Raw genomic sequence first — 21,090 nt, forward strand, 5'->3', positions numbered from 1 at the left:
TGGACCCCCCCAATTTTTTCTATAACATCTGAAATTTGCCTCCATCCCATTTAACCCTTAGGCTGGTTGTTGCGACATGTCGCGCTACTGGCTCAGTCTGTTTGGTCAGTTCCGATTACCTCCCATGGATGCGAAAACCTATATGACCGTTTTTCTTTATTTTTCTCTGTGTTAATTCACCAGTGGCTATGTAACATGTGTTACAGAATTGCACAGTGTAAGGGTTAAGACCTGATTTTCTAAGATTTTGTTCTGATTTTAAAAGGGGGTTTCGACTGTACAAACTATAGGATGAAAGTATTTTTATTTTTGTATGTCCTTTGATTTCTATCACAATTTACACACACACAGGTTAACCTCAGAAAAAGAAAGAAACAACTGTTTGGTAATGAACAATGATTTATTTCACTTGATAAACACATTTTCTGGCAATCAATATCTCAATGAAAACTGATGCATTTCAGTCATGCATACAGACACATAAAAGAATTCTCATTGGAAAAACAATAACTTGACACCCTCACCGCAATAGACATTTCTTCTTTATAACCAAATCGTTCTTCAATCTGTGAACTTCTTTTTAAAAAAACCAGGTGAAGTATAGCACATAGTTTTCAATCTTTCTTTCTTTATTTGGTGTTTAACGTCGTTTTCAACTGTTCAAGGTTATATCGCGACGGGGAGATGGGATAGAGCCACTTGTTAATCGTTTCTTTTTCACAAAAGCACAAATCAAAAAATTGCTCCAGGGGCTTGCAACGTAGTACAATATATTACCTTACTGGGAGAATGCAAGTTTCCAGTACAAAGGACTTAACATTTCTTACATACTGCTTGACTAAAATCTTTACAAAAATTGACTATATTCTATACAAGAAACACTTAACAAGGGTAAAAGGAGAAACAGAATCCGTTAGTCACCTCTTAAGACATGCTGGGGAGCATCGGGTAAATTCTTTCTCGTCCCAACCAATATGGGACTCCCCCTAACCCGCGGGGGGTATAGTTTTCAATCAGATCTCACAATTTCAGATAATGACACAAATATGAATCAGCACTTGAGAGAAAACTAAGAAATTGTAAACAAAGGTTAACGCCAAGGATCAATACAAGCAAAAAGATAACTGGCATGCAAACAAAGCAAACTTTTTTCATTTTTTTTTCAATACAAATCAAAATCAGCATTCACTCACACTAACATTTCCTGTCACGTCACCAGTTGTTATAGATCTCCCATTCTGGAATACTGCTGATGTCGGCAAAACAGAATTACTTTGTCACCAGTTGTTATAGATCTCCCATTCTGGAATACTGCTGATGTCGGCAAAACAGAATTACTTTTTACATCATTTTTTGTGTAACTAACTTTGCCATTATATGTGGTGTTAAAGAAAAGCTGTGGACTGCTCGTTCACACAATGCAACATGACAAAATGCAGTGATGTTAGCAACTTTTCTCAAAAATTATCTTTATACATTTTTGGTATGTTTTACCTCTGGGTTTTTTTCCACATCATTAATGAAATTTAAAACAGAAGAAAAAGAAACATTGTCATTATCACAAGAAACAGTATCAATCAATCAATATGAGGCTTATATCGCGCGTATTCCATGGGTACAGTATTAAGCGCAGGGATTTATCTTTTTTTATTTTTTTATGTTATGCAATTTATATCGCGCACATATTCAAGGCGCAGGGATTTATTTATGCCGTGTGAGATGGAATTTTGTTACACAATACATCACGCATTCACATTGGCCAGCAGATCGCAGCCATTTTGGCGCATATCCTACTTTTCACGGCCTATTATTCCAAGTCACACGGGTATTTTGGTGGACATTTTTATCTATGCCTATACAATTTTGCCAGGAAAGACCCTTTTGTCAATCGTGGGATCTTTAACGTGCACACCCCAATGTAGTGTACACGAAGGGACCTCGGTTTTTTGTCTCATCCGAAAGACTAGCACTTGAACCCACCACCTAGGTTAGGAAAGGGGGCAGAAAATTGCTAACGCCTGACCCAGGGTTGAATTCGCAACCTCTCGCTTCCGAGCGCAAGTGCGTTACCACTCGGCCACCCAGTCCAACAGTACATAACAAGCACTCAAGAAAAACAGCAGTGAAACGGACACTGAGTCTTCATGTTATGACACACAACACAGATGGATTAACTCTTTCGAAGTACAAATCAGATTTTTTTTTTTTTAAAGATATTTACATTATGCAGCTACTAATCTTTATAGTGTTCCATAAAGATAACTGTCACAATCAGTAGTGTTTCTGTGTCCTCAACAACTGGTAGAACCAGGGATGCTAACAACACTTGCTCACTTGAGGTGCTGTCTAAACTGAATCAGACCAAGGCAGGCAATGGTGACTGGAAGTGTAACGTTACACAAACACAGAGGTATCAATGAAATATGAACTCCGTTGCACTTACATGGGTGCAACCTGGAAAATTCCAAAAACCGGCAAAAGTTGGGGTCCAGCTTTTTTAGTATTTAAAATGCCAAGAAAACCCTCTCCTGGAACAAAAACATCGGCAGCCGATGAAACCAAAAACCGGCTGCCGGCGTGTAGCCGGCAGAGTTGCACCCATGCACTTACAGGTTGGTGGTTTGTATGAACTCATTTTCAGCTATTAAATTATACTACTTTTTTTTTCATTAGCGATGGTTGACCATTTGTAATAGCAAAAATTACACAAACGAATGAGGGCGATAAAGATGACTGCATCAAAGATACTGTAGACTACCTCAATACCTTCAGGCTTTACATAATTTTTGTTATACATTTTTTTTCTTCAACTCCATCCAACAATGCAACATACATCAAAATCAAGATATAAATAAAAACAGTTTTGACATCTTGGTGCCATTTACAAATACCAAAATACAACTCTGGAGAGAGACAGAAAAAAAAAGGTGTAACACTGTGCTGCAACACAAGTAATGCAAGTGTGCAAAACCGTCAACACGTCATGTAACACAAGTGGACAAAACCCTTGAAGTGTATGTTAATAACAAGATAACACTTATGTGCATATTCTTAATGAACTGTAATTCAATAGTCACTATCAGATCAAGACAAAATTTCTAATCAACTTTTTTTCTCAGGTATTCACACTTACAGTCAAAAAAATATCAGCACCTTCCTTTACTGCCCACATAGCACATTTTAACAGCATGATGGGCGAACATTTCACCCCCATCTTTCACACAACTTTTTGTAAAGTCTTTTCCAAATTGTAGACTTTCAATGTCCCCACAGGACATGACTACAGCATGATGGACGATTATTTCATGTCTATCTCCACTGTAACGACTTTCTGAGGTCTTTGTCATATCTTTGACTTTCAATGTCAATCCACACAAGTGTCTCACTTTCTTCTCTTCTTCTTTTTCTTCTGTTCCTCCTCGTATGTGGGCGTGGCCGGGCTGTAACTTGGTGTCGATGGACTATACGTGGGACTTGTTGGACTGTATTTTGGACTGGTTGGGGTGTATGTTGGACTAGTTGGACTGTACTTCGGACTGCTTGGCGAATAGCTGGGGCTGGCCGGTGAATACTTGGACCCAGAGCCCGGCGAGTACGAAGGCGATGCCGGGGAGTACTGCGGTGAGCTGGGAGAGTACTGCGGTGAGCTTGGGCTGTATTCCGGTGATGCAGGGCTGTAGCTGGGCGATGTCGGACTGTAGGTCGGAGAAGTCGGCGAGTACTTTGGACTGCTGGGAGAATAGCTTGGGCTTGTAGGGGAGTACTTGGGAGAGGATGGACTGTACTGTGGTGAGCTGGGGGAGTACGACGGACTGGTAGGGCTGTAGTTAGGGCTGGACGGTGAGTACTTTGGACTGCTCGGTGAGTAGCTTGGACTGCTTGGTGAATAGCTGGGGCTGGCTGGTGAGTAGCTGGGAGAGCTAGGACTGTAGGAAGGCGAGGCTGGGCTGTAGCTTGGGCTGGTAGGAGAGTAGCTGGGGCTCGTCGGGGAGTATGACGGAGAAGAAGGGGAGTAGTTGGGTGAACTTGGCGAATAGCTTGGGCTTGTGGGAGAGTAGCTTGGACTTGTGGGCGAGTAGCTTGGGCTTGTGGGCGAGTAGCTTGGGCTAGTTGGAGAGTAGCTGGGGCTTGTTGGTGAGTAACTTGGGCTGGTTGGAGAGTATGATGGACTTGTTGGCGAGTAGGAAGGAGACGTTGGACTGTAGCTCGGGCTTGTTGGAGAGTAAGACGGGGAGGTTGGCGAGTAACTGGGGCTGGTCGGGGAGTAGCTTGGACTTGTGGGAGAGTAGCTTGGACTGGTAGGAGAGTAGCTTGGGCTGGTAGGGGAGTAGCTAGGACTTGTAGGAGAGTAGCTGGGTGAGGTTGGAGAATAACTTGGGGAGGTAGGAGAATACTTGGGAGAGGTTGGAGAGTAGCCAGGACTAGAGGGAGAGTAGGACGGGGAGGTGGGAGAGTATCCAGGGCTTTGTGGCGTGACTGCAGGAGAGCTGGGCATGAAGGATGGCGAAGCCGGGGAGTAGCTGGGAGACATGGGGCCATGGGGAGAGGGCATGTAGGGGGAGGAGGGAGAGCTGGGAGACCCTGGCTGGGGAGACCAGGCAGGGGAGTAGCCAGGTGAGAATCCGCTCTCGCTGGCAGCCGATGGAGAGAATCCAGCAGCGCCAGGAGTCATGCCGCTGCCGATACCCGGTGACCAGGCGCTGGCGTAGCCGGGAGTGGCTCCTGTGTTCCAGGGAGTCATCTGCGGAGACAAAGCGCTTGAAGGACTGCTTCCAGCACCGAAGAACATGCCGGTGCCTGTACCCCCGACGATGCCTGCGCCAAGGTTTGTGGGGATTTCCATACCGTACTTGCACTTCTCGGCATCCAGCAGCAGATCGAAGCATCCAGTTCCGATCTTGGCCAGCTGCCCCAGCATGATGTTCTCAGAGACGCCCTTCATAGGGTCGATCTCTGCGTGGCACGCCGCCTCCATCAAAATGTCCACGGTCTCCTCAAAGGAGCACCTAGCCAAGGCACCTGTCTCCTGCCTGTTGATTCCGTGACGTGTGATGGCCATAAGATGGCCCTTCGCTGTCATCACGTCGCAAAGCAAGGCCAAGTGACGGTAGTTAACGTAGGAGCCGTCAAAGGAGATGACGTGAACCATCTCGCGCTCAATAGCCTTACGCACAGCCTCGATACCCAGACAAGCAAACACCTCCACGATATCATTGGTGTATGTTCTGACAGGGTCCACGTCGCGCTCGCTCAGCACTTTGGTCAGACTGGAGCCGTCCGTTTCCAGGATCCACTCAGCGATAGCCTTGAACTCTCCTTCCTCCGTGATGTGGATTCTCTTCTTGTCGTCCGTGGTTGGCAAATGCATGTACACCTTGGCAATGGCCTCGATACCCTGCAGGGTCATGTCGGACAGCAAGTTGGACTCGATGCAGCGCAGGAAGACGTCGTCCTCCATCTTATCCACCACCTCCTCTTCCTCCTGGGCCTTGTTGTCGTCAGAGTTCATGATGCGGATGCGCAGCACCAGCTTCTCTGCGTTGTCGTCGTTGAAGATGCAGTTCAAGTCGTCTCCAAAGCCTGCCGTGATCTTCTCCGAGATCTGCTCCATGGTGAGCTTCTTGTCTGTCATACGCTTGCGGTCCAGCTCGATACGCAGCAGCCACGGGGAAATGCGAGAGGCGTCGAAGTCGGGCATCTCGTAGTAAATGGACACCCACTCTTGGTCTTCGGCGATAACGGTGGTCATGGGGTCAGGGTCGTAGTAGATGGCGGTGTTGGCTGTCACCTTGCGCAGAGTGGTGTGCTCAAGGCGACACAACACGTCCTTGCATTTCTCAGCGTCCCTGGCGGCCTGGCCGATCAGGTAGACAGTGAGAGAAGGAGTCTTGGGCTTCTTGGAGATGTTGATGATCTCCTTGAGGCGAGGCACACCCAGGGTGACGTTCTTGGCAGACACACCGGCATAATGGAAAGTGTTCAGTGTCATCTGAGTGGCGGGCTCTCCAAGCGACTGTGCGGCCAGTGCCCCGACCATCTCACCGGGGTGAGCCTGAGCGTGCTGGAAGCGTGTTTCGATCTCTCCCAGCAACCAGTTGAAGGCATCCTCGGACAGACGGTGGTCCTCGGCCACGCGCTTGGTGCAGAGGGTGGCGCGAATCAGACACTTCATGAGGAGGGTGGCGTTCTCGTTGGCCTGCTTACTCAGCCTGTCCTCTCCCACAACAATGGTCAGGCGGTGGCAGAGGTCTCTCACTCCGCACACCACATTGATGGGGTTCAAGTCTTGAGGCTTGCGCTTGTCGATGCGGAAGATCTTCTGGGCATTCCAGATCATGCGCATCAGGTTGCAGGGTAGAACAATTCGAGCGTCACCCGTGGAAAATACCTGCCTGGCTGAGGAGCGATCCTGGTTGAGCTGTTCCCACTCCGACTCCAGTTCTTCAATCAGCTGCCCCTCGCCTCTCAGACCCTTGATCACCTCCTCCTTCAGGCAGCGCTTCATCATGCGTTCGTTGGTGGGGTCAAAGCGGAACTGGCGCTCAAAGGCGCGGTCAGACGCCTTGAGCGTTGGGAGAGCTTGGAACTCTACGTGACAAGCGTCCAGACCGTCCTCTCCGTAACGCAGCTGAACCAGCTGCTCCACCTGGTTACGCACAGTGCCGTCATACTTCACCATCACACTCTCCATAGCCTTGATCAGACGACGCTGGATATAGCCTGTTTCGGCAGTCTTCACAGCAGTGTCAATGAGACCCTCACGACCTCCCATAGCGTGGAAGTAGAACTCTGAGGGGGTCAGACCGGCAAGGTACGAGTTCTCCACAAACCCTCTCGACTCAGGACCGTAGTCATCCTTGATGAAGTGGGGGAGGGTGCGGTAGCGGAAACCGAAGGGGATCCGCTTTCCCTCCACGTTCTGTTGGCCCACACAGGCGATGACCTGGGAGATGTTGATCTTGGACCCCTTGGACCCAGCCACCACCATAGCCTTGAAGTTGTTGAATTCAGACAGGGATTTCTGGGCCTTGCTACCGGTCTTGTCACGAGCATCGTTCAGGATGCGGTTCACCTGGTTCTCAAAAGTCTGACGCAGGGTGTTACCCGGGGTGGGCTCCAACTCGTCGTTATGAGCCTTCTCAATTACCTCTATCACGTCGGCCTTGGCCTTGCGGATGGTCTCCTGGATGTCGTGGTAGGTCTGCTGGTCGGCAATGGTGTCGCCAATACCGATACTCATGCCTTCGATCAGCAGCCAGTTGTTGACCGTCGTCTGAATGTTTCCGTACAGCTCTCCGGCAATCTCGAAACCCATCTCCATGAAGGTGACATGCATGAGAGAGCCAGCTGACGCTCCCAGGGTCTTCTTGCAGAGGATGCCGCTGATGAGTTCTCCGTCTTCGATGAGAACTTTGGTGTCTCCGGGTGAAATCCACTTGTAGGGCCCGGCGTCCTCTCCGTCAGGGTGAGTGCTGTGTGTACGGATGCAGTTGACGCGGCCAGGGATGACCAGGGAGAACAGCTGCTTGCCAGTCCACAGCGGCTGCGGCTTGAGGATGGCTGGCTGCGGCATACGACCGTCCCACGTGGGCAGGAACATCAGCAGGTGCATCATTTGTGACTGAAAATATAGTACAAAGCTTGTTATTATCCTGCTGAAATGATATATATAACAGTAATTATAAACAAAACAAAAACAGCAGCCTGCACAGATAAATCTACCAGTACCAATATTACCATTATCACTTGTCTGTTGTAAATTTTGTTTGTCCACTTTAAAGACCAATAGGTCAAAGTTCTGGTGAATCACTGAATATGAATGTGTTTTTGTGTGTCTATAGTATAATTACATGTTTCAGAAACTAACCGTCCTTTATTGGTGATTCTGCTAAAATAATGTTTAACTTCCACCATTCCCAATAACTTTAAAAATTCTCCAACCAAACGTATTTTATCGTCCCCGTCAACTATTTTTGACTCTTAAAGTTCAAATAATTTTTTTTTTTAAAGTACATAACTCAATATTGCAGACTTAACGAGAGCTTGCAACACAACTCGCATGGGTTACGGCCAATCAAACAAACAAACAAACCGATTTAATTCTTAAAAAAAAGAAAGAAAGATAATTTGCCTCATATCAAAAACAAACATATTATTTTTGGGGGCCCTAACATTCTGCTGAAATGAGCTTTCACTTTCACTAAACTCAGTCTCACTTTCCATGTTGGGCAAGTGGGGGAAAGAGTTTCCAGAGCTTACACCAGGGGTGTACCTAACTTTTTTTGCTACCAGAAGGGGGGCCGGTAAGACAAATATTGAACCGGCCCCCAACTAGCCATTTCCTACAACTACCTTAGCAGCTGGTATCGACATACGTCACGTGCAAAACACATACCAGACCTGTTTACCCTGAAATGAGGCAAGTGGAGCAAGGCCATGCTGAATGTGGAGTTTTGGGGATTCAAAGTGGAGTTTACAATACATATACATGTATAAAACCACGGAGTAAATATATTCCTGTGCAAACTGTAAGAAATTAAAAAAAAAGTATTTTCTGACCTTTATTCACTGCTGTTCTTTCTTTCTTTATTTATTTGGTGTTTTACGTCGTTTTCAACCACGAAGGTTATATCACGTCGGTTCACTGCTGTTAAGTGTTTGATGAGAAGATAACTTTTTCATCAGTTTTCTTCAGATCTAGCTCGAGTTGACAGGGACTTGTAATAGGCACTTTTCAGTAGCAAACTGTTTATGGGATGCTGACTGCACGTGGCGAGTGCAGTCGAACAGACCACCGTGCTGGCAGGAAAAGTCCGATTTGCACAAGGAGCAGTGGACGAACAATTCTCCCTTTCTTGACGCTTGTAGACAAGGGTATTTGTCGTGATAGTTCTTTTTATATTTTTGTGAATGGACAGCAGAAGCACGTTTTTTTTCATTACATGTTTTGCTGGTATTTCCTCAACGTCACTGTCGTCAGTCTCGCAAACGCGCTTTCCTGAAGACGCCATCTTTGAAAAAGAGAAAGAATTTGAAAACGAGGCTACGATAATGCGTTCAACGTACCAACTGCCCGCTGGCAGTTGATTCGAAACTGACATGCCAGCCGCAGCGTGCGGGCAGAGATATGATTGGATCTATTGTTAGACCGCGCTGCGAAAAGTTGAGCCTTTGTTTGCGACCGACTCAAGTTAGGCTTATGCACTGAACGATCGGTACTTGGGTAAAAACGGAGTTGGGGAATTCGAAATGCGGAGTCTCACTTTGAGCTGCGGAGTAAAAAAAAAATGCGGAGAAAACTCCGCTCAATGCAGGGGGTAAACAGGTCTGACATACACTTAAGTCGTACATATGCTAATAATGCATACATGTGGATTTTTACTACTACTAACTACCACAAACACACACAAGACTTACTCACAAAATTATATGTAATACACTCATCCCAACTCCACAACATCACACCTGTTTTCCCAAACAAAATCAAGTTGACTCAATGACTAATGCAGATTTGAAACACATGAGCTTCATTTCCTCGTTGAATACATTTCCACTTCCGTTAATCAAACTGAGTTACTACTTAGCACATGAAGCAGACTAGCCACCCTCATAGACTCTCAGTCTCAAATGACTTTCAAAGTAAAGTTCATTTTCTTTACTAATTGAATGAATTTGTTTCATCCATTTTGGAAGCAAGGTACAGTAAGTGAGTAACATTTATAGTTATACCACTTCAAAACCAAGAAAACACACATACGCCAAAAGAGACAGCAAAGTTAAAAAGAGAACCCACCCTGTCCAGGAAAACGTCCCGCTTGGTCATCTTGCGGACAGCAGTGAGGGTGTCCTGCACAATACCCATGACAGGCCGGTTGGCCTGGGGGGTGATGATCATTCTGGGAACAGCTGCCAGGTTCATGATCTCTGCTCGTGTCTCCAGCGACTGGGGGAGATGGAGGTTCATCTCGTCACCATCAAAGTCTGCGTTGTAGGGCGTGGTGACACTGAGGTTGAGACGGAAAGTCGACCAGGGCAGAACCTTAACCCTGTGACACATCATACTCATTTTGTGGAGGGTGGGCTGACGGTTGAAGATGACCACGTCATTGTCCTGCATGTGGCGCTCCACCTTGTAGCCAATCTGAAGGTGAAGGTCGCTGGACTTCGGGTGGAAACGCAGGTCGATACGCTCTCCGTTGTCACGAATGATGTACTTGGCGCCAGGGTACTGGTTAGCTCCACGACGAACTCGTTCCTGCATCATGTCGATGTTGAAGGGCGTGACAATCTCTGGAAAGGTCAAGTTCTGAGCAATGGAACGAGGGACGCCTACCTGGTCGACACGCAGGTTTGGGTCAGGGGTGATGACAGTACGGCCAGAGAAGTCCACACGCTTACCCATCAAGTTGCCACGAACGCGGCCTTCCTTTCCCTTTAGTCTCTGCTTCACAGATTTGAGTGGCCGACCAGACTTCTGTACAGCTTTTGGTAGACCCGGCATGTCGTTATCGACCAACGTGGCGCAGTGATACTGCAGCATCTTGGTGTCTTCAAAAATGATGTGAGCAGCTGCCCCGTTCTGTTCGTTGCGACGGAGCTGATTGTTGGCCTTGATAATATCAGCAAGCTTGTGAGTCAGATCGTCCTGGTTACGAGCTGAGCCAAACATGACCACAGCAGGACGCACTGGGAGAGGTGGGACAGGGAAAACGGTGAGGATCATCCAGTCTGGACGAGTAAAGACAGGGTCCATGCCGAGCATCACGCATTCCTCTTCTGAGATACGCTTGAAGATTTCCAAGACCCTTTCGGCCGACAGTATCATCTTGCGCTCCTGGGACTCTTCGTTGATGTTTTTCCACTCGGCTACAATCTCCAAACCGGTGCGGCGCAAGTTTGGCTGGTAGCGACCACAGCCACCGTGTCCTTTCGCGGCGTTCTCGTCTGCCTCTCCCATGGCTTCCTGGTTTTTCTTGTCCTTGTCCATCTCGTCGCCGCCGTCACAAGCCTTGCGACCCTTGCAGAGGTCGTAGACGTGAGCCAAGCGTTTTCTGGGTTGGCCCTTGGATTTGCCGAGGACGTCTTTCATCTTAGGCGACTCAGGATCCATGAGGATCTTGGAACAGAAAAAGCAAACACAGCGAAGGATCTTGAGAGTCTTGGTCAGAAAGGCGACGTGGTAGACAGGCTTGGCCAGCTCAATGTGGCCAAAGTGACCGGGGCACTCTGTCATGTTGCCAGCGCAGGTCTGGCAGCGGGAGACACGGTCGATGACGCCCTGCCTGGGGTCCATGAGACCCCCAAGCTTAGGACGCCCCCCTTCTGTCGTTTCTGGGAACCTGATGCCACCCTCTGTCACCGACATTCGGCGCTGCAATAACAAAAATCTTGTTTAGTTTTCCCTTTAAATAACATTAACAGAAGTTATTGTTCGTATATAACTTATTAACTATTATAACCAGCTAGCCTCTTTTTTTTTATACAATTTTCAGATTTTTAATGACCAAAGTCATTAATTAATTTTTAAGCCACCAAGCTGAAATGCAATGCCGAAGTCCGGCCTTTGTCGAAGATTGCTTGGCCAAAATTTCAATCAATTTGATTGAATAATGAGGGTGTGACAGTGCCGCCTCAACTTTTACAAAAAGCCGGATATGACGTCATCAAAGGTATTTATCGAAAAAAAGAAAAAAACGTCCGGGGATATCATTCCCAGAAACTCTCATGTCAAATTTCATAAAGATCGGTCCAGTAGTTTGGTCTGAATCGCTCTACACACACACACACACACACACATGCACAGACAGACAGACACACACACATACACCACGACCCTCGTCTCGATTCCCCCTCTATGTTAAAACATTTAGTCAAAACATGACTAAATCAGTAAATGTAAATAAAAGCAACAACAATCAATTTTTCTAATCTGGTAATTTTCCTTGCACTTGCAGCAAAGATCGATGTTCTGCAGGAGTTTTGCTGACAACACCTTTTAATCGAGGTCACGTGGCTTTAGGTCATGTGACTTTGAGTTGTATTGTTTTTATAAAGAAAACATGCCTCTAAAGTGATCCCTACCGCCAGTGATCGGCAAGCAATTGGCGGTGAAGTGTTACTTCGATGTGCATGTTTTTGAAAGAAAAGGTCATTATACTGCATTACATAAACACCAGTGGAAGTTGTTAGGTGCGATGGCAGGTTAAAGCCAGTAACCAACATGCTACTTGTTTGACCTCGTTTTGAAAAGCTGGCATCAGTAACACTAAAAAGTAAAAGGGGCTCTTACTTAACCGCTTTAAAGTTCCGACAATTATTCCCAGAAAACGCCTTTTTAGCGCACACTATTTTCTGCGTTTAATTTATTCAATTGTTTTCCTGAACAATCTCAGAACCATGGGTGAAAGCTATGAAAATCAAATTGACTGAAATTTTTTTGAGACAGGGGTCCAGGGGCCGCCCAGGCCCTGGCGGGGTACGGGGCAGGGCCCCGTTAGGGGGTCCAGGGGGGCACCGCCCCCCGGCCGAAAACGAATTTTTGCATTATACATTGTGATTTTGTGGCCTTTCCTGGCAAAAAAATACACTTTTTGTCACTATCGTGCAGGTCAAAAAGATACCTTCAGATTCTAATGATATGGTAAAAAGGGTAAACAAAATCAAAACAATTCACAGAAGTAATCATTTTTCTTTTGTATCTTTTCACACTTGCATCTTCCAACACAACGACACAATTGATAACAATTAACATTGACAACAGCCAATTACTAAATGAAATAGAAACTGAACAACTGAACAACTGAAATAAAAGTTTGAAATATTTAATTATAAGAAGCAAACATTGCCAGACAGGCATTGAAATAAATGATGAAACAGAATGTCACACATGCAAACAGCATGATGTAGCACTGCACACAAAGTAGCAACTAAGCAGTAGCATCTCTTATAGTGCAAAGTTCTCAAGGAAAAGCACTTGAGTTTCAAGCACCAAACTTATCACACACAGTTTTAGTTTCATGAACTCCAACCAGTCCCATCGCCTTTGTTGGCTAGACCAGCATCAATAAGATCTGTCCATGCGTTTTCCGCAGAAATCATGTCACCACTTCGTAATGCCTGCCAAAACGCGAGAACTTTTTTTTTTATCGTGATGCAGAGCGAATCCGAAAGCGAAGAAACCTCACCTACGGGGTTTACCGCATAGCAGTTCGAAAACGCGTTCCGCTTAAAAAATAAAAAATAAAAAAAAAAAATTTATATATTTTTTTTTTAATAAAAATTGCGGATTGACGGAATTTCCGTCAGACTTATTTTCAGATTGACGGATTTCAGTCAATTGACGGGATACTTTCACCCATGCAGAACCTAGCAGAAAACCAACAAAGACGGTTCAAACACAAAATGCTCTCAAGATGCCTGTAAATTGATGTGATATTTGCAATGGAGAGAATGGAATAGGAAATGGAATATAAATATTGACTGATTGTAGAACTTGGAAAAGAGAAATTAACGTTTTTCTAAATGAGCCTGTGCCAAAAGGTGATCCTTGAAATGGGACATTCACAATCCAGGGCCTGGCATTGGAAAAAGTGAGTTCAGCTTAGGCCAAAAAAAAAAATAGGTGTGGTTACGGTAACATAGCCAAAAAAAATAGGGTAGGTAGGTAGGCAATCACTTTTTTTTTTTTTAACTTTTTTTTCTAATGTGTACAAATTAAACCTACTTGACAGGGAAATAAGTGTGCGACACGGGCGCTTTCGCTTTCATTGCGTTTTTTGCACTCGTTTTTTTTGTTTTTTGTTTTTTTGTGACAAATGTAATAAAAAGTTATAGGATCGGCCCCTAAAAATAGGGTAGGTCGGGTTACCGTAACCACACCTATTTTTTTTTTAGGCCTTACAAAGATTTTTTTGAGATTTTTTTTACCTAAAATGACCCCCCCCCCAAAGAAGATTGAGCAACTAAATTATGCCTTCACCAACAAGCAAAACAGACAGAAAACAAGAAAACTGACAATCTTGTGTTATTTGGCCTAAAAGTGCCATTCTCACTTCCAGGAATACCTGGATTCTTTGTCCAGGGTTCCTGCAGGGCAGAGCTGATACAATTCAAGGAGTTTTCAAGGACATTTCCAGGACCAAATAAATGCTTTTCAAGGACATGATTTTCCCCAAATTAATGCAAAGCACCAAGCTTACCTTCAGTTTTTCAAGTCATCAAGTTTCTGGTGAATTTCTATTAGTCATTCCGTAGTTGTTTCCCTTGCCAACTTCCGGGAAGGGAAGCAACTACGGGTGACTAGTACATCTGCTTTCGTTTTCACTCGATCTTTTATTCTCCCAAAATGTGTACTGTATTTGACGAAAAAAAAGGGGGTTGCATTTTTTTTTAAATAAGACAAGCTGCTGACGAAATGTATAGACAACAATTTGGAAAAATCAAGTACTTTTCAATGACTCAGGCATGGGAATTGAAAATTGTAAAAAAGGCGGAAAATTTATAACTGAAGACGCGAAGCGTCAAGTCGACGGCGCAAAGCGCCTAGCCTTACTAAGGGGGGGGGGGGGGGGGGGCATGCCCCCCCGGAAATTTTTTTTCTCCAAAGAACCCAGATGGTGCAATCTGGTGTCATCTGAGCTCCAAGTTTGCCATCAAATTCTGTTTTTAGAATCAGAGTTTTTAGTACAAAAATGTACCAAATTTTGCTTACATGTATTATATACTAAAGGAATACCCGGCTTCGCCGGGGTGAATCGCGAGACAGAGACAGACAGCGTGGCGGTTCATCACAATCACCTCTGCAGGCGAAGTCCTGTCAAACGGGATTGAGAATTTTAGAGCTTATTTCTTAGCCCTATATTATCTGTTGTGGCTTCTCAAATGCCAGAACATACAGACAGACAAAAGCCGCTAGACCACATCACAAACAGAACTCTACAATACACAGGTTTTTGCCCACACACACACACACAAACACACAGAGAAGCCGTATATATATATATGCATATCTGTATCTATAAATATATAGAGATAGGTGAGAGTGTATTTTTCGCGTGGCTATAAATTGATTCGACCTTTTCACTTTGACAGTAAGAACAACTTACGGGTGCAAGGGAAGCGTTGTGGACAGCGCAGTGGACAGCGCAGTGACATTCTAAAAATAGTAGTAACTTACAAACGGGAAAGCCACACGAAGGAAGGGAGATAAACGCCAAACACTGGAGAAGATAAGGAAGAGTTACTTATAATGGTGAAATGAACACAAAAACCAAAATCAGTTCAGCGCTGCGCGCTGAGAGCACGTGTTGAAATATCTCATCGATGATATTGTGTCCGGGGTGTAGCTGAATACGGTGTCCAAATTTGAAAAAGATCCACCGAGAACTTTGGCGTTGTGATGTGGTGTAGCGGCTATGGTGTGTCGGTATGGGGGCCCGGGTAGCTGAGGTGGAACCAAAATAGCTGAGGTGGAACCAAAATCGGTTCAGCGCTGCGCGCTGAGAGCACGTGTTGAAATATCTCATCGATGAGGTTGTGTCCGGGGTCTCTCTGAATAAGCCCACCAAATTTGAAGCAGATCCATCGAGAACTTTGGCCGTGCATCGCGAAGACACAGATACACAGACACACACACAGATACACAGACAGACACAAGTCGTATATATATATAGATGGTTTAAATTTGTAAAAAAATTGTATCTGTTGAGACAAACAAGAAAATGTAACTTGTAACACAATCTGTGCAATCTGGTTTACTTTCAAACATAATAGTTCAATAACTGAGGCGGGCGGTAGCAGTGCGTGAACAAAATACGGAAAGTTTTCGCGGGCTTTTGCGCAAAGGCCAAAGTAACCGGTGCTTTTTTTGTGTGCCTCCCCCCTTTATTTTTTCGGCGGACACTTTTGCATTTTCGGCGGAACAAAAAAAAAATTCGGCGGAAATCCGCCATTCGGCGGACAATTCCCATGCCTGATGACTATTTAACAAAACTCTATTTTCAAGCACTTTTCAAGGCCTGGAAAAGGTTTTCCAATTTTCAAGGAGTTTTCCAGGGTTCAAGGACTCTGTACGAACCCTGTTTGTCACTGAATGGCTGACCACGTTCAACAATGTCGCTTCGAGACATTATTTCAAGTCTAGAGCCACAAAACACCGGCACAAAGCATGCTCGCGCGATGCCAGAGGAAGTGCGTGCTCAAGCAAACTGTCAAACCGAACGGCGCACAAAACGAAAGCTGGGACTGTTTGGGTTTACCGTTTGGAAATAACAGGTTTTTGCATTTCGGCGTACACCAAATCGAGTTCCGCGTACTGGAGATGTTATTTCGGCGTAAAGTACGCCAGGGATGTCGTTAGGCGTCGGACATCGGACATATAACGATGAAAATCCCCAAATGTCCGATTCACATTGCCGCATGTCGGTCAGATGTCCTATCGTTTTAGCCTGAGCGTGGTCATTGTCCGATATGTACTCCATTCCTTCGGATTCGTTAATTTTCATTTTAAGGCCAAAAAAAAAAATAGGTGTGGTTACGGTAACATAGCCAAAAAAAATAGGGTAGGAAGGTAGGCAATCACTTTTTTTTTTTTTTAACTTTTTTTTTTAATGTGTACAAATTAGACCTACTTGACAGGGAAATAAGTGTGCGACTCGAGCGCTTTTGCTTTCATTGCGTTTTCTGCACTGGTGGTTTTTGTTTTTTTGACAAATGTAATAAAAAGTTATAGGGTCGGCCCCTAAAAATAGGGTAGGTCGGGTTACCGTAACCACACCTATTTTTTTTTTAGGCCTAAGATACAAATCTTCTAAAAGACCGAACGCTCTTGTGTTCAGCTGACACTGAAGTTGCCAGTGCCGCGTGCTGATCTTTTCTTTTGTCGGGAATTCCCGAATCGTTTGCGGTATGCGCCGTTTGGGTATAACCGTCTCGGTGCAGCGCACTGATCTAAAAATAGTGGATTATTTTTAGATCAGTGCATGCTACAGGAGTACGGGAGACAACTCCAACTGACTAAATTTGTCGTCTGCTTTTGTTTTTGATACGAGACGAAGCACTGAATTATGCCGCTGAAAAAAAACCTAAAGCCTGCTAAAGATCAGCATTAGATCAAACCGATCATTTTGTTTTTCAACTTTTATCCAAATCATGCAGTTTGTAATCAAAGTAAGAGCTCTGAAGTTGTTCATGTTGGTTTCTTTTTTGTGGTTTCTTTGAAACTAAACAAATACAACATTATACGCACACTGTGTTAATGTATTTACTATATTATGTGTGTGTTCTACAGCGCGCGCGCGTGGGTGTGTGTGTGTGTGCGTCAGTGTGTGTGTGGGCGCATGACTTTGGAACAATTCCATGGAATGTGTTATAAGCTGTTTGGCGCAAATTCATAATGTCCTATTACACTTTCTGAAAGCGGTCAAATGTCCTATTGATGCTGAAGAACTCAGGACATTTGTCCTATAGGTATGAATTTGTAGCAACATCCCTGGTACGCCGAACGGCTTACTGTGCTAGGCCCTGACAATCACATGCACATTTCAGAAAGCAAACAGAGGTTTGCAAATTTAATATTGTCATTTAGACCGTTTCGAGATTTTGTTTTTGACATTCAAATGATAACTTGTAGCATACAGTTTATTTGATATGTGTGTGTCAACCGTAACACAGGACACAGTACTAGTCTAAGCTTAATATTTTGTTCAGTGTTAAAATGGTTCAAAATCCCATTTCTACACATAAAATGATAAATGCATGGAACGCTAAGGATATATTGCTATAGCTGAAACCGGGAGACGAATTTTAGCATTTTAGACCAATATTTTGATAGTTCTCGTGTAAGCAAATAATGGATACAGGATAGAGAGACAATAGTATACATATAATTTTGTTGTTGCCGCGGACAAATTTTTATTTTCGCTGAACCGTAATTTCCTTTTCGCGGAAATACGCGATTTCGCGGACAAGTCGCGGACAGTCTGTAGGATGGAGAGAAAAAAATGTGGTGGCGCCACCGTTGTATACTTATACAATGAAGCAGAAGTCTGCCGTTTGACTTGGAACGCCAAAATAATGTTGCGGCATAGATAAAGAAGAGTAATTAAATAATTAATAATAATATTAGTTAAGGATGGCACAACAGATACGTATACCACTGCAATTTCATTAATCCAGGTTTCCCAATTGCTTCGTTTCCGGCCGATTTATGTGGAGCACGTCATGCGCACAAAAAATATTGGCGGTCTAGAAGTGTCGTCTGCGCAATGATTGCGGCGGCTTTCTTGACCGCCAAGGACGACCACGCACGTTGTGAGACGTCATTCGTTAGACCTCAATACCTCGAACAATTGAAACCCTAGTCCATTCTGTTCATCCTTTTCAAAGCACCCAAGTATGTCTGTAATAGTAATTCTATAGTACATTAGTTGTCATAAGTAGATGGGGTCGGTAATGTTGAACTTAAGCGTTGTAAATTTGGTAATGTTGAACTTTAGCGTTGTAAAATCATAGCTCACAATCCAGTAGCATTATTGACTTATTTTTGACACAAGTCCTTTTAATAATTAACCAAAACAAAGAATATTTTTCGTGAAATCCCTTGATTCCTATTAGTATTTATAGTACTATTACCCCTAGTCCTCTGCAACTCACGGCTTCAAAATTGGAGGCTCACTTCTTCATCGGATTCTGAGCTGTGAATTTACAACGCTAAAGATCAACATTACCATGTCATGTAGTTTGTCTTATAATATGTAGGTAGTATACTTGTAAATGGTTATAGACTGTGAAACTGTGTGATTATTCCAGTTTTGCAAGTTAACACTATATAACAGTATCACACTGTTTGCTTTAGTTTGTGCAACGTGACGTGCGATTACCAAACAATCTGCAACGCTGCTTAGGACATCATTCATTTCAAATCGGCAGCAATAGTCGCTGTCGCCAAACACAAAGGATCAAACAAGAAAACGCGTTCTTACGATTTCATCGGGACCAAGGATCCCAAACTGTACTCTTTTCACTTCGCGAAGAGGTGCATTCGAATCGCCAGTGTACGCCATTTTGGTCTGGTAAAAGCGGCCTCCTTACTTCCTCAAAATAACAGAAATCTAATGGTTGTTAGTAAAAAAAAATGCAACACTGCTTCTCCCTAGTGGAAGAATAAGTGTTACAAACACTGATGTGAACTTCTGTCTACGCCGTAGTTGGCATAGTTGGTCTAAATACACTGTTTAACTACAGAACTTCGTAGCGCGCACAGGCCAGAAAGTCCGCCATTGCTGCGTAAGCGAAGGGAATGCTGGGTAATCATATTCTAAAAATAGAACAAAAATCAACATGGACACATGTGGGACGCGACGTCACGATAATAATTATGCGCTCCGCAACGTCGTCTGCTACGCACGAGTGATGACAACCGAATTTTACTCGTCTGACCATAGACCAAATAGCCTATAGATGGTCTGACACAGCCGGAGCGGCGAGCGATTCGGGTCGACGAATACTACCCAATATTGACGGACTGTGTGATGATATCTTCTGCTATGATCTGTTGAGACAGTGATATGAAAATCGAGACCGGAGGTCGAGATTTTGATATCACTGTCAAAACAGACCAATAGCAGAAGATATCATCACACAGTCAGTCAATGTTAGATGTATTGCTAATTCTCTGGACATTTTGTATTTACTGTAAAGAAATTACAAAAGTATTTGTCTCATGCTCAGTTTTGGCTGTTCCATATCCCTCCCTCTGATTATTATTCCTTTTTATATTTAGTCAAGTTTTGACTAAATATTTTAACATCGAGGGGGAATCGAAACGAGGGTCGTGGTGTATGTGCGTGTGTGTGTGTGTGTGTGTGTGTGTGTGTGTGTGTAGAGCGATTCAGACTAAACTACTGGACCGATCTTTATGAAATTTGACATGAGAGTTCCTGGGTATGAAATCCCCGAACGTTTTCTTCATTTTTTTGATAAATGTCTTTGATGACGTCATATCCGGCTTTTCGTGAAAGTTGAGGCGGCACTGTCACGCCCTCATTTTTCAACCAAATTGGTTGAAATTTTGGTCAAGTAATCTTCGACGAAGCCCGGACTTCGGTATTGCATTTCAGCTTGGTGGCTTAAAAATTAATTAATGACTTTGGTCATTAAAAATCTGAAAATTGTAAAAAAAAATAAAAATTTATAAAACGATCCAAATTTACGTTCATCTTATTCTCCATCATTTGCTGATTCCAAAAACATATAAATATGTTATATTCGGATTAAAAACAAGCTCTGAAAATTAAATATATAAAAATTATTATCAAAATTAAATTGTCGAAATCAATTTAAAAACACTTTCATCTTATTCCTTGTCGGTTCCTGATTCCAAAAACATATAGATATGATATGTTTGGATTAAAAACACGCTCAGAAAGTTAAAACAAAGAGAGGTACAGAAACTTGAACGCGTGCTATCCTTCTTAGCGCAACTACTACCCCGCTCTTCTTGTCAATTTCACTGCCTTTGCCATGAGCGGTGGACTGACGATGCTACGAGTATACGGTCTTGCTGAAAAATGGCATTGCGTTCAGTTTCATTCTGTGAGTTCGACAGCTACTTGACTAAATATTGTATTTTCGCCTTACGCGACTTGTTATATTTAGTCAAGTTTTGACTAAATATTTTAACATCGAGGGGGAATCGAAACGAGGGTCGTGGTGTATGTGCGTGTGTGTGTGTGTGTGTGTGTGTGTGTGTGTGTGTGTGTGTGTGTGTGTGTGTGTGTGTGTAGAGCGATTCAGACTAAACTACTGGACCGATCTTTATGAAATTTGACATGAGAGTTCCTGGGTATGAAATCCCCGAACGTTTTCTTCATTTTTTTGATAAATGTCTTTGATGACGTCATATCCGGCTTTTCGTGAAAGTTGAGGCGGCACTGTCACGCCCTCATTTTTCAACCAAATTGGTTGAAATTTTGGTCAAGTAATCTTCGACAAAGCCCGGGGTTCGGTATTGCATTTCAGCTTGGTGGCTTAAAAATTAATTAATGACTTTGGTCATTAAAAATCTGAAAATTGTAAAAAAAAATAAAAATT

General features: G+C 43.9%; 1 protein-coding gene across 1 annotated transcript; it reads right to left on the reverse strand.

Moving 5' to 3' along the window:
* Window positions 1-381: 381 nt before the first annotated feature.
* On the reverse strand, window positions 382-19,300 carry LOC138983716 (DNA-directed RNA polymerase II subunit RPB1-like). The gene is made up of 3 exons (XM_070357021.1): window positions 18,981-19,300; window positions 9,794-11,371; window positions 382-7,621 (listed from the first exon to the last, which is right to left on the reverse strand). Exons 1-3 carry the CDS (start codon window positions 19,059-19,061, stop codon window positions 3,383-3,385), a joined length of 5,898 nt encoding a protein of 1,965 aa, XP_070213122.1. The 5' UTR covers window positions 19,062-19,300; the 3' UTR covers window positions 382-3,382.
* Between the last annotated feature and the right edge of the window lie 1,790 nt (window positions 19,301-21,090).

This window comes from Littorina saxatilis, linkage group LG13 (genome assembly GCF_037325665.1).
Source record: "Littorina saxatilis isolate snail1 linkage group LG13, US_GU_Lsax_2.0, whole genome shotgun sequence".
In the NCBI taxonomy this organism is placed as follows: Eukaryota; Metazoa; Mollusca; class Gastropoda; order Littorinimorpha; family Littorinidae; genus Littorina; species Littorina saxatilis.